This window comes from Carassius carassius, chromosome 4 (genome assembly GCF_963082965.1).
Source record: "Carassius carassius chromosome 4, fCarCar2.1, whole genome shotgun sequence".
NCBI classification, from domain to species: domain Eukaryota; kingdom Metazoa; phylum Chordata; class Actinopteri; order Cypriniformes; family Cyprinidae; genus Carassius; species Carassius carassius.
This window is the reverse complement of record NC_081758.1, coordinates 14,783,848-14,798,702: the sequence shown is the minus strand read 5'-3', so window position 1 is coordinate 14,798,702 and position 14,855 is coordinate 14,783,848. Positions and strand designations below refer to the sequence as shown.

At 37.9% G+C, this 14,855-nt stretch overlaps 1 protein-coding gene across 2 annotated transcripts in view; it reads left to right on the top strand.

Annotated features, from left to right (window-relative positions):
* Window positions 1-516: 516 nt before the first annotated feature.
* The window catches only part of LOC132137160 (pappalysin-1-like), a 124,818-nt gene continuing 110,479 nt past the window's right edge, over window positions 517-14,855 (top strand). For both annotated transcript variants that reach the window (XM_059547454.1, XM_059547453.1), the window contains exons 1-2: window positions 517-1,164; window positions 8,976-10,047. In XM_059547454.1, the coding sequence (XP_059403437.1) occupies window positions 783-1,164; window positions 8,976-10,047 (1,454 nt within the window). In that variant the 5' untranslated portion in view covers window positions 517-782. The remainder of the gene's footprint in view (window positions 1,165-8,975; window positions 10,048-14,855) is intronic.

The window sequence follows — 14,855 nt, the reverse complement described above, 5'->3', positions numbered from 1 at the left end:
TACCAGAATTTTTTTTTTTAATGAGAGTTCATTGTGTAGCCACTAGAGGGTTCTCAACGCAACGGTGCACAACATAAAACACCGTCCCGGTTCAGATACGCACTGAGGAACAAAACAGCAAGCACGTTACCTGCGACTCCTGTCAGCGCAAGTTTTATTAGGCCAAAAAAAAAACATTGTGACGTAACGACCGAGAGTAGCCCGAAACATGTAGCATTTGACAAATCATGTATTTTTATTTCGACTCGGTCTCTTCGATTGAGACCGGGGATATAACTTTAATGTACGCGAATACCTCTGAAGAAATAGACGCAGGTCTCGCCTCTGACCCCGTTCAAATACTCATACATGTACGTCTAGAGTAGTGCGTGTGATGTGTTTGAGGGACGCGCTTTTGCCAAGTTTATTTGAAATGAAGAAAAGGTGAAAGGGAAATGATTTTGACCTCTCCACACTGATTGATTAATAAGTCATCCCTGCAGTTTAATTGAGATCCATTCAATTGGGAAGGTGGAGCACTTGAATGAATTAACATATTCCTTTCCCCCCTCAATCTGTGTTGAAGTGTCTTTGAAAGGGGCAAGGAAAGGGGGTCGTGGCTTAACATTATAAAGGAAAAAATAAGACAGCATTGCCGTCTTGGTTGGTGTTGAATACGCGTCTTGACAGGCTTTTGTAAAAGCAAAAGACCGGGAAAGATCTCCAAAGACGAGCGCTATTTAGTATTTTGAAATAATCAAATCCCCTATCCTTTGACAAAAATCTCGTCTCTCCACTTGAAAATGAAACTTTTGCCCATTTGCACTTGGCTCCTTTGCCTTTTGCTTTTTATCGTGTGCTTGGGATCTGAGTGTGGGACTCCACGGCGAATTGAAAGGTCTAAAAGAGACTTGGTACGCATCAGGGAAGCCAGAAGTACCTTCCCAGGACCTTGTGCCACACGCCTGCCTCGGGGCAAACGCTCACCTCCCGGGATAGATCGACACTCCCCGCGCCTGTCACTGGCGGGGGAAAGCAGCCCAGGTCGGCGGAGGGCTGTTTACTTTACCGGTCGAGGAGACCAACTGCGTCTGAAGCCCAATGCAGAGGTGCCAAGGGGTAATTTCACCCTGGAGATGTGGATAAAACCTGAGGGTGGGCAGCGCTCTCCAGCTGTTATCGCAGGTTTGATTTGCTTAATTATGATTTGCATTAGGCTATATTCCATGCAGAAATCATTTCATAGTGTAACTGCAGCTTGCCCGTGCTTCATAAATCACATCCAGTGTGAGATTAGTTGCTTAAACACTTGCCTCTAGCACTTCTTTTTATCACTTTCACTATTTATGAGCTAAGGCGAGCATGTACCGAGAATAGTTAACGAATATCTCTCCGAGGACGGCACATATGCGCCTTTGCTCTTGTTGTTTACAAGCAAAAACTCTTGTAAGGTTTTGTATGCTGTTGGCAGGTTACCGCCACCCAACTTTTGGTAGCATCTTGTAGTTTTAACGTTACCAATTTAAATCGCCTTTAGTTATTAATATTTGAACGATTCGTGATGTGGAGAAAATCAGCTGTAATAGGCTACCAGTATCGTTTTTGTTGGTTTGCTATTTAATTCATGACGTTTAAAGAATTTGATTTGTTTACTGGATTATACTTATTAATAATATTATTTACCCCTTTTAAACTGCTTTTTAAAGTGTCTGTGTAAAAAAAAATAAACTTGATAGCAGCATATATTTTCGTCTGTATGATGCTGTATGATTAAGAAATCGCTTAAACAAATGCGTCATCCCTTTGATGCATAGGCTACTGTGCTCCTTACGTGCTCAGCTCTGCACTTAATACTACATATACACCCTATATACCAAACTGAACACTACAGCTGGCGCCTGTTTTACTTTTAGTCTATATGTATTTATATTTATAATTATATTTTTATTTTAAAATGTAGTTTCAAATCAGATAACAAAATCCGTACGTTTTTTTTCCTTGAAAAATCTCTATTTAGCACATTTACGCATTATTCTGATGGGGATGGAGTAGGTAGGCGTGTTATTAGTTGCTCGGTTGTATTTTTTTTTCCTTCAAACAAATCTTATGTGATTTCTTTTCCCCCCATCCCTTTTCCAGCCAACAGAGAGCGTAATAGCCGTGGAGTCGGTTTATGAATCCTGCGTGCACCCCTGAACCCCGAAAGCACGCAGTGTTTCTAACATGGATGTCATTGGAAATCTACAAAAGAACCACATGCTTAGTTTTTATCTTCACAAATAATAGACAAAAAGTCTTACATAGATTAAATGTAAAACGTTAACTTTATATCTGAGTTTTTTTTAATTATATAAATAAAATAAATAAATAAAATACTGAAAATATTTAGTGAGACATGCACATATGCACATGCAATTTAGTGGTAGATTTAAGGATGCATTATTTAAATAGCAAATCGTAGACTCAGGACATTGAAAATTAATGTAATTATATATATAGCTGGGTACACTGTTTTTAAACAAGCTTTATATCTCCAGAGAGCTGCATGATAATGGATTGATTGAATACATCTTGTCAGTGAGTCATCTAAAATTACTCCACTCTGTTCTCATCTCCTTAGTCACAGTGACGTTATGAAGCAACGAGGGGGCGCTGGCAGAGTTTATATAGCTTCTCCAACTGCGCATCTAATAGTGCTGTTCAGCAGATTTTGTTTTAAATAATGCATTAAATGTTTGCGGTCCATGGAAGTTGTTACCCTCGCCTCGTATATCTGCTGTCAGGTCTGAACCCGAAAATATACGCTGTTTTGGAATCAGGATTCTTCAAGTATAGGATTATGAGAAGGAAATGCTTTAAATGTCAGTCCAGATGGAGGAAGCTATAAAATAAGTGCCTTGTCCATCCTTTCTTCAAGTGGTTTTGTTATTACTTCTTCTTGTAAAGATATTACAGCCCTTGCCACAAAATATAATGGAATGAACTCAATCAGATCCTCAGACGCAAGCGCGTACAGAGAGGCGCTGAGCCTGTTCTCAGACACATTACATTTTTACTAGATGTTTTGCAGCATGTCTGCTGAAGTTAGGTGGCAACTTTTTTTGATCTGGAATTGCATGCAGTCTGATTTTAAATGTAAATGCATAGATTTTGTTTATTTTTTCATTGTTGTCATTGAGGTCTCTGTGTAGTACACAGTGGAATGGGATATTTTATGGCACATTACAATAATAACTTAATATGCACCTCATGAAACTGTCGATAGCACAACTTAGAGGTTTGTAAATGATGGCTGTAAAATTTAAATAATCAGTTATCATGTTACTAAACAGGATGATATATGTTTGGTTAGTGTAGTTATACATAAACATATTTCACGTTTTTACAATGGTAATTCATTCTTCATGAGAGGTTTATGAAGATTTTATTTAGTTAATACATTAATAAACATATATTAATAGATGTAATAAAATATCATATATATATATATATATATATATATATATATATATATATATATATACAGACCAAAAGTTTGGACACACCTTCTCATTCAAAGAGTTTTCTTTATTTTCATGACTATGAAAATTGTAGATTCACACTGAAGGCATCAAAACTATGAATTAACACATGTGGAATTATATATGGATTTATATACATAACAAAAAAGTGTGAAACAACTGAAAATATGTCATATTCTAGGTTCTTCAAAGTAGCCACCTTTTGCTTTGATTACTGCTTTGCACACTCTTGGCATTCTCTTGATGAGCTTCAAGAGGTAGTCACCTGAAATGGTCTTCCAACAGTCTTGAAGGAGTTCCCCGAGAGATGCTTAGCACTTGTTGGCCCTTTTGCCTTCTGTCTGCGGTCCAGCTCACCCCTAAACCATCTCGATTGGGTTCAGATCCGGTGACTGTGGAGGCCAGGTCATCTGGCGCAGCACCCCATCACTCTCCTTCTTGGTCAAATAGCCCTTGATGCCTTCAGTGTGACTCTACAATTTTCATAGTCATGAAAATAAAGAAAACTCTTTGAATGAGAAGGTGTGTCCAAACTTTTGGTCTGTATATATATATATATATATATATAAATTCATACTTATAGTGCATAAATTTGTATGGTGGTTTCATTAGTTAATGTTAGTTGATGCTAAAAATGACCAATTCAATTGTTACAGTATTTATTAATCTTTGTTAGCTGAGGCCCATAAAATAATATAAACAGATACAACTTTTGTAATGTATTAGTCAGTATTAGAATTAACATTAGCTATGATTAATAAATGTTTTACAACTATTTTCATTGTTAGTTCTTGCAATTAAATAAGGTTTACCTAATGATAACAAATGGAACCTTATTTAAAAGTCTTAAATATTGTACTGCAAAGTAACATTTTGTCTTAATCATACTGCATGAGTGAAGATATAATATATATCGTGTAGATATAATTTTTCTTTATTTATTTTTTTATTTAAACAAAAAATCTAAATTTTAAAATATTTTGACACCATATCTAACATAAAATGAGTCTAACAACTTAGTTTGAAAGTAGCTAGTCGAATCAAATTCAATATAGCCTTACAGATGTTTTAATAAAAGTATATAGACACTACAGGTGTATATAATTTTTTTCCAAACAGCTGCTGTGCTTGTCTTTCATTTCGTAATGCTCACTTTGCAGTGCTCTGTCCATGGTGCTGGATACTGAGATTGAATGAACTCAAAATGGATGCTTTCATGAAATATTGGAAAGGATTACAAAGTATGCTATATTCTGCACGAGGAGCCAGCTGCATTAATTTCCAAAACTGCATTTTAACTTCAGCATGTACTTAGTTTAATGACTGGATTGATTTCATAAAGTGAGTTAATTTGCAAAGCAAGCAGCATGCAGCATTTGTATTTGTGTGTGAGACATTTTCTCCACCCTGTTTATCATACATTAGTTTTTAATGCATTGTCCTAGTTAAAGCGGTGTACAGTATTATTATGCATTGATGGTTTTAATGACATCTTATTTGTGATCAGTGTAAAATTTTTATTTCCTAGTGTGTCCATCCATTCATTGAACCCCCATCCCTTTTCCCTACACTGAGCCCCTTGCATGTCTAAAGTTCGGTGCTGGCATGAAATGTACCTGTTTGTTATTTCCCACTTAGAATCAGAATCAGAATGAGCTTTATTGCCAGTTTGTTTTCGTGACAGAAGCTCCGCAGTACAACAGAATGACAGCGACAGAACATAAAACACATAATAAAAGAATATAAAAATACAAAAAATACAAATAAGTAGATAAGGAATGACAATATACAAATTTACAATTGTAGGCAGGTATATTACAAAAATGCAGTTATGTATGTACATGTATATTATGTGCAAAATGTAAGTGTATACTAAGTATGTGTGTTAGATAAATTAAGTGTATGTGTATATAAATATAAAGTGTAGTGTGTTCAGTGTGTTCAGTGTGTATCAGCTGTTCATAAGATGGATTGCCTGAGGGAAGAAACTGTTCCTGTGTCTGGTCGTTCTGGTGCTCAGTGCTCTGTAGCGTCGACCAGATGGCAACAGTTCAAAGAGGGAGTGTGCTGGATGTGAGGGGTCCAGAGTGATTTTAACAGCCCTTTTGCTCACTCTGGATAAGTACAGTTCTTGAATAGATGGGAGAGTTGAACCGATGATTCGCTCAGCAGTCCGGACTACCCTCTGTAGTCTTCTGAGGTCAGATTTAGAAGCTGAGCTGAACCAGACAGTTACTGAAGTGCAGAGGATGGATTCGATGATGGTGGAGTAGAACTGTTTCAGCAGATCCTGTGGCAGGTTAAACTTCCTCAGCTGGCGAAGGAAGTACAACCTCTGCTGGGCCTTTTTCACAATGGAGTCAATGTGAATGTCCCACTTCAGGTCCTGAGAGATAGTGGTGCCCAGGAACCTGAATGACTCCACTGCAGTCACAGTGCTGTTCATGATGGTGAGTAGGGGGAGTGCAGGGGGGGTTCTCCTGAAGTCCACGATCATCTCCACTGTTTTGAGCGTGTTAAGCTCCAGGTTGTTGAGAGTGCATCAGACAGCCAGCTCTTTAACCTCCTGCCTGTAAGCAGACTCGTCACCGTCCTGAATGAGGCCGATGAGTGTGGTGTCATCTGCAAACTTCAGGGGCTTGACAGAGGGGTCCTTAGATGTGCAGTCATTAGTGTACAGGGAGAAGAGCAGTGGGGAGAGAACACAGCCCTGGGGAGCTCCGGTGCTGATTGTACGGGTGCTGGATGTGTATTTTCCCAGCCTCACTAGCTGCTGCCTGTCTGTCAGGAAGCTGTTGATCCACTGACAGACGGAGGTGGGCACGGAGAGCTGAGTTAGTTTGGGCATGAGGAGGTTTGGCATGATCGTGTTAAAAGCCGAGCTGAAGTCCACAAACAGGATCCTCACATAGGTCCCCGGTCTGTCTAGGTGTTGCAGAACATAATGCAGTCCAATGTTTACTGCATCGTCCACAGACCTGTTTGCTCTGTAGGCAAACTGAAGAGGATCCAGCAAGGGTCCAGTGATGTCCTTCAGGTGAGCCAGCACCAGTTTTTCAAATGACTTCATGACTACAGACGTTAGAGCCACAGGCCTGTAGTCATTTAGTCCTGTAATTTTGGGTTTCTTGGGGATGGGGATGATGGTGGAGCGTTTGAAGCATGAAGGGACTTCGCACAGCTCCAGCGATCTGTTGAAGATCTTTGTGAAGATGGGGGCCAGCTGGTCAGCACAGGATTTCAGACAGGCTGGTGTAACACAATCTGGGCCTGGTGCTTTTTTCCTTTTCTGCTTCCGGAAGACCTGGCGCACCGCATCCTCGCTGATCTGTATTGCAGGTGTGGGGGAGAGGGGGGATGCAGGAGGTGTGAATGGTGAGAGTGCTTGATTGGAGAGGTGTTCAGGATGGGTTGCAGGAGCTGTTAATGGTGTGAACGGTTGTTTGGAGAGGCATTCAGGGTTGGTTGCAGGAGTTGTTATTGGTGTGAATGGTTGTGTGGAGAGGTGTTCAGGGCAGGTGATGGGTGTTCTTTCAAACCTGCAGTAAAACTCGTTCAGATCGTCTGCCAGTCGTTGATTCTCCACAGTGCTGGGGGGTGGTCTCATTCCAGGATTTCACAGATTGTAATTTCCTCAGTTTTATGGCACAATTTATTTTTATAGATGCTGGCAGTGGTTCTGCTGGCAGTCCAGAAGTGAGAGGGAACTACATGCTCCTGTCTGTTCTTTAGTAAGGCGCTCCCGAATGAATGATCTCTTTAAAGTGGTCAATCCTAGTGGTCAGAAGATCGTCATGCATTCAGCATCACTAAATGGATTTAAGCAGTTCAGTCCAAATGCGTTTCCCTTTTGCGGAGGCATTTGTAAATTTGGAGTTATGTTACACGGTTTAAGCAGTAATGTAGCATAGTAATATTTTCCCACTACTCTGGTAACTCTTTACTGCTTATTTGCCCTAACTGAATTTCACTAATTACCTCTAACAAACACAATTCTCTCCGCTGTGGAAGACCAGAGAGTTCCTCATGCAGAAGACAGAATGAGGGTCACAGATCCTCACTTTCTGTCTTTGACTTTAGGTTTCATTGCTCAGCAATTTACTGTATTAAGTAGCACTGCTGTGTGGATTTGTAGTGCTTGTTTGATAATTGTTTTTTTAATGAAATGTAAGAATAAAAAATTTAGAATATGCCCTGTATCAGATTTTTGCAGTATTGAAATACAATGATTCATATGAAATCAGGACGATTATGAAGGACGTGTACCCATTAAATGTAAGAATACTTTTCCTTCTGTAGCTCAGCACGTTTTCCAAATGAAACAGGAAGAAAGGGTTTCAGAGCCCCTATCATAATACAGACTGTGCTGAAAAAGGACCATTTCAAACATCCCTACTGCTGAGGCATATTTCAAGAAAATAGACTGAAAATTCAAGTAACCTTTGCTCTGTTGATACAAGACCACACTGTCTGGGCCTGATTGCTAGCAGATGCTTTCTCGTAGGCCTGTAGGCCTTGGACGTTGTGTTCCCCAGTTTTCTGGATAAACACATACAGTTTTTCGTCACTCTCCACAACAGGCTGCAGAAACTTACGTCTGTGGTGTTGCGTCAGTCAGTTTGTTGAACTACTATGTGCACCTTTCATTACACTTTTGGATAAATCAGTGTCAGCTAATTGTGTCTAGCATTTATGGAGCAGAACACCTCATTACTGTTGAAAAGTACAGTGGAGTCTAAAAGAACACAGTGAAAATCTGCAATTGAAAATCAAATCTAAGTTTAAAAAATAAAATAAAATAAAATAAAATGTGACATTTTTAAACATTTATAAAATACTTTTTGAAAGCAGTTTATACTTTTATTAAGCAAGAAAGCATTAAATTGATCATATGTGACAGTGAATAATTTTATATTGTTACAAAAAAAAAAAAGATCAAAACCCTAAAAATGTATCACAGGTATTTCTGCAAAAAATATTAAACAGTTGTTTTCAACATTAAAATAATAGGAAATATTTCTTGAGCATCAAATCAGAATATTAGAATGATTTCTGAAGGAAATAAAACTGAAGACTAAAAATTTCAGCTTTGCATCACAGTAATAGATGCATTAAAATAATAATATTTCACAAATATTACCATTTTACTGTCTTTTTGATCAAATAAATTCAGCCTTAGTACACATAAGAGACTCCTTTCCACAAACTTTTGAATGGTAAACCTTGAAATAAATGTTTTAAGCTTTTTGAAAATATATGACGAAAATATGACCCTGTACAGACGTCAGATGTTCTTGCTTCTATTGAAGCTCAAAATCAAAATTGTCATTAAACAAACAACAACAAATTGTTAAATTTGTGTGAATTTTTTAAAATTCAAAAGTTTTGATGATAATAGAAAAAAACGTAAAAATGTAAATTTGTACTGTGATTCTCTGCTTGTTCTTGTATCTAATACCTGTCATCTTTCTGCAGGTCTGTTTGATAAATGCTTCTACGCATCCAGCGATAGAGGGTGGTTATTTGGCATCAAAGCATTCAGCGACCAAGCCAACCGTGACCCGCGCTTCTTCTTCTCCCTCAAAACGGACCGAGCCCACAAGCTCACCACGATCACCTCCAATGCACCCTACACTCCCAATCAATGGTCACACTTGGCCGTCACCTACAACGGTCTCTTTATGAAGCTCTACATAAACGGGGCACAGGTTGCTGTAAGCCGAGACCAATCTGGTGAGATTTTCAGCCCACTTACCAAAAAGTGCAAGGTGCTAATGATCGGTGGCAACGCTTTAAATCACAACTACAGGGGTACGATGGAACACTTGAGCTTGTGGCATCGGGCTCTGAGCCAGCGTGAGATTATTAGATACATGGGTCACAGTTTGGGTCAGTTTGGTGACCTCTCTCAGCTAGTCATTCATGAGAACTTTGAGAACATGTCAAGACGGTGGCTGACAGTGAAAGATGGGAGCTTCCCCCGGTTGGAGGACTCAGACAGGAACCTGGCGGCTGTCCTCAGTGATGCTGCCCTGAAACCTCCACCTTGTGGACAGACTGTGTGTGACAATGTGGAGGTAATTACAAACTATTACCAGCTCTGGAGCTTCCGCAAACCCAAGACGGTGCGCTATCGAGTGATAAACATTTATGACGATGATGGACGGTGGCCGACGATTACAGACCACCAGATCAACCTTCAGCACCAGCACTTGAACAACGCTTTCCGTATCTACAACATTTCCTGGGAGCGCACCGTTCACAATGTCTACAACTCGTCCTTACGGAACCGCCTAATTCTGGCCAACTGTGATATCAGCAAAGTAGGCGATGAAGTGTGCGATCCAGAATGTAACCACATGCTTACTGGCTTCGACGCCGGATACTGTAAGAGGCAGAGCACACACTGCCCCGAATACAAGCAGGGGAACGGGGTTTGTGACCCAGAGTGTAACTGGGACAACTTCTATTATGATCATGGGGACTGCTGCAACCCCAACATCACTGATGTCACCAAGACCTGCTTTAATCCTCTGTCACCCCACAGGTAATTCTGTAACTCTTCTATTTCAAACCTGTTCATGTTGCATACTGATTAAGTAGTTAAATTATTAATTAAACTTGCAAATAGCAGACTATATCCAGTATGGCTTAACCCTGTAAAGCCTCACATATGAAATAATAGTAAAAAAATAAATTAATTAATAAAGTCATTTTTTTTATTTATTAAAGCAACAGTTTACTTGAACCTTTAGACAAATTCTAAAGCTACATCTTATAGAAAATGGAGCTCATATTCGAGGAGGAAACATCACCTCAGTTTTATTTTGAAGCCCAAACTGAGTTACTGATATTTATATGGCCATAAATTCAATCATATGAAATTCTAATAGAGCCTAATATCAATCAGTCTTTATAACAAGCTTATTAATTAAACTAATTTTTTTTTTTTTTTAGTTTAACTTTATTAATCACCTTGGCGCAATTAGTTCAGACTGTTGTGTTGCTTCACATATACAATCAACACTTAAACGCACATGCAAATACTCAAAATACACAAATACATACAACAAATATAGAATGAAAAAAATCTACTATTTTTATTATATAAACGTATTGCTTGTGTAACATCTGATTGTCCTTAAACGTCACCCAAGGGGCATCCACTCAAAGTAATAATTCAAAGGGTTTGTGCTGTCTCCTGTTATTTTATGTGCCATCCTCATCACTTGCTGTTCATAATAAAGAAAAATAAAGGAAAAGGACAGGATAGTTTCAAGGTCAACAAATGAATTATAAAAAGCCCTGAGAATAACTCTCTGTAAATTGAAAGAGTCAAGCTTCCTCAGCACAAACAATCTTTGGTGGGACTTTTTTAATCACTAATGTCACTATTAATATATATATTTCAATTGTCTGTAGTTTTATTTGTATTGTGATGATTAAAATATAAAACAAATATATATTTAAAAAAAACTGGGAATCGGCCGGTTTTTGGCTTTTTTTCAGCCAATTTTTCCGGAAGTGTGCCCGCTTGCACACACTACATTGTAATTATTCGCTGTCATGTCATTTGTGTGGAAGTATTTCGAAATCTGTGCACAGGACACGGGCAGCTGTTCAGCACTGGAAGTGCAGAGCTACATGTCTGAGGCACAGATAGCAGGAAGCGAACAAATAAGTGCCCCTTTCCTGCTCGCTGAAGCTGCGTGAGTGTACTGTACCTGTCCCTGCACAAGCCGAGACAGCAATGGGATGTTCAACTTCTCGCGTGTTGGATGAGAAACGAAATGGACTAAACTGTGACAAAATTGAAATGTTTTTTTTTTTTTTTGTAAAGTAGAACTTGCATACATGTTTGAAAAGCCAGAAGTAAACGTCAGTTCTGTATAGGATCATTATTTTTATTTTACATTAAAATTACATCAACTTAATTTGATTTAAAAATCACCTGCTGTAGCACACTGAAAAAAAAGTGTTTCATTCATCCAGTTAAAAAAATTTAGGGTAATGATTCACTTCTATATTTTTTAACTTGAGCCAATAGTTATTTATTTTTCATTGGCTCAAGTTAAAAAAATATAGATGTGAATCATTACCCTATTTTTTTTTTAATTGAACAAATGAAACACTTTGCATCTTTGTTTTATTTGCACCAACATTATTTAATTTTAACATTTTGGAATAATATATTTATATACAGTAGCATACTTTCATTTAGTCTCACTAGTAAAAATTTTTTTTTTATTTAAAACCAAATTTAAAAACTAAAACAAATACTGAATGCTGATTAAGAAACCTCTTATTGAATGTGTGTTGATTGTGTTGTTTGGATTGTAGAACTATGCAGTTATTGCCTTTAATTTCACATGGTTACAGTTAATGTACTTTATGGGGAAGTCGTGGCCTAATGGTTAGAGAGTCGGACTCCCAATCGAAAGGTTGTGAGTTCGAGTCCCGGGCCGGCAGGAATCGTGGGTGGGGGGAGTGCATGTACAGTTCTCTCTCCACCTTCAATACCACGACTTAGGTGCCCTTGAGCAAGGCATCGAACCCCCAACTGCTCCCCGGGCGCCGCAGCATAAATGGCTGCCCACTGCTCCGGGTGTGTGCTCACAGTGTGTGTGTGTGTGTGTTCACTGCTCTGTGTGTGTGCATTTCGGATGGGTTAAATGCAGAGCACAAATTCTGAGTATGGGTCACCATACTTGGCTGAATGTCACTTCACTTTCACTTTCACTTTCACTTAATCTTTAAATTTAAGGCCAGTTCTCTGTAGTTTCAACCCAATTCAAAAACAAAAGCTAAATGCTGAAGTCTGTACTATCTATGTTTGTATTGAATGTAGGCTACTTACTGTGCAGTTACTGACGTTAATTTCAAATGGTTACGGTTATTGTTTTTAATAGCCAAAAGCCAGTTTGGCCTATTGAATACCAAATAAACATCTTGTTTATGCATACTTTCCTTCTTTCTTGTTTGTTGCTTAAAGAAAACAAAATCGGAAATCGATATCGGAATCGGCCAGTTTGCTTATAAAAAAATCGGCATCGGAATCAGCCATGAAAAATCATGATCGGTGCATCCCTAAAAAAAAATACAAAGATCACGCAAATAAATGTTCCTCAAAAGCATGTAGTATCATATTTGTCACTTAAAGGGATAGTTCACCCAAAAATGAAAATTTTATGTTTATCTGCTTTCCCCCAGGGCATCTAATATGTAAGTGACTATGTTTCTTCAGTAGAATGCAGAAAAAGATTTTTTAACACAAACCATTGCAGTCTGTCAGTCATATAATAGAAGTGAATGGGAATCACAGCTTTGAGAGTCAAACAAACATACACAAACAAAACCAAATTAAACACTGCAGCTCGTGACGATACATTGAGGTGTAAAGACACAAAACAACCAGTCTGTACAACAAAACTGATAAGTATTTAAAAAGTTTTTTACCTTTGAATCCCCGCAATGTCCGAACTGCCCTGAGCGCGTTCTCAACAGCCGGTGTGTGACGCGTCTTCTTCTTCTTGCTTTATGGCGGAACACAGACTTATAAGTGCATTACCGCCACCTATCTCTCAAGTAGGCCATTGACACTCCTAATTGAGTTTATAGATAGAGTGTCTATGGACATTGCGGTGAATCAGAGGTAAAAAATAATATAAATACTGTTCAGTTTCTTGCACATACAAATAGTTTTGTGTCTTTACAAATCGATGTCTTGTCATGAGCCGCAGAGTCTTAATTTGGTTTTGTTTGTGTATGTTTTTTTGATTCTCTATTATATGACCAATCCCATTCACTTCTATTATATGACTGACAGACTGCAACAGTTTGAGTTAAAAATCCACGTTTGATTTCTACTGAAGAAACAAAGTCACCTACATCTTGGATGCCCTGGGGGTAAGCAGACAAACATCACATTTTTGGGTGAACTATCCCTTTAATTAAATTTCTTTCTAAAAATTATGAATGGATAAGTTGCTTCAGAACAGCAAGTGTTCATCTTGAAATATTTATAACAATATAAAAGTTATTCTTATGTTTACTTTATGAAAAATCATTAGATTTCACAGCAAAAAGACGTGAACCATGACCTGAAGTGGAATATTTTTAGAATTATACTAATTAGAATTATACTTACAGTTAACTTGATAAAAAAATTAAATGAGTTAAGGCGAGGAAAGATTATCTCAGGTTGTAAAATATCAAACTGATCATGATATTTATGAACTAATAATATTTAAAAACGTTTTGCGTGGTAAAGTGTGTATGAGTAATTCAAGGTGTAAGCAAAACATGCTAGTACTTAATGGTTACACGTGACATTTTTTAGAGTCATTAAGTTAAAACTTCTTGAACTTATAAATGCTGTGAAAGTCAAAATCATATGAATCCAACATGATTTATAAACCTGTCTTTATCGTGGACTCTTATTTCTCATTGACCCATGTACAACAGTTTTCTCTTCTTCTTTTGAAGCTCAAGGTTAGTAGTTCATAGCTGTTTAAAGATTTTGGAAGTACCAGACGTGAACTCTAGGGCACTATAATTTTCTTTAGCTATGTGTGAAGCTTTCAGCTATTTTAATTCTGTTCCATTCATGTATTATGACGTGACGTCCTGAAAACATCTTAACTGCTGAACCGGAGTCAGAGTTCTGGAGCATCAATTAATGTATACAGGGATGGATGCAGTTTGAGGGACAATAAAACACCATGATGGATGAGTCCCGGCCCTGTGACTTGGTACGCACAGAGACTCTTCTGGGAGTCCTGTTCAGGAAAAAGAGCCTTCCAGAAATATGTTGAGGTTGTGGGGGCACTGGATACTATTGGGGTAAAGCTCTATATTTACTCTCTGGATGGTGGGACAAACCAAACCACTCTGCGAGTTTTGTGACCTACAGTGGGGTTTAGAAATCTGAGATTATGCTGGCAATCTTGGATAAAATATTGAATTTAAATCTGGAAATAAAGTTTTAGAATTTTGATGAAAAAAAAGTAAACAAAGAAACCTTATGGATTAACGTTAGAATGCATATAAATGCATATTCATTATAATAAATATTTAAGATTCTTCGGTTGCACTTTATTTTACAGTATGTGTACTTTCATGTACTTATAGTGTACTTATCTTATAGTGTATTTATCTAATAATGTTCTGGTAATACAAGGTAACTACATGGGCTAGGGTAAGGTTTAGGGGTAGGTTCAGGGTTAGTACCTAGTTATTACATAGTTATTGTAATTACTATAATAAGTACATAGTATGTACATGAGGAACAGGACTGTAAAATAAAGTGCTACCGATTCTTCTTTTGCTCGCTTATTAAGTAAGTACATTTGTGAC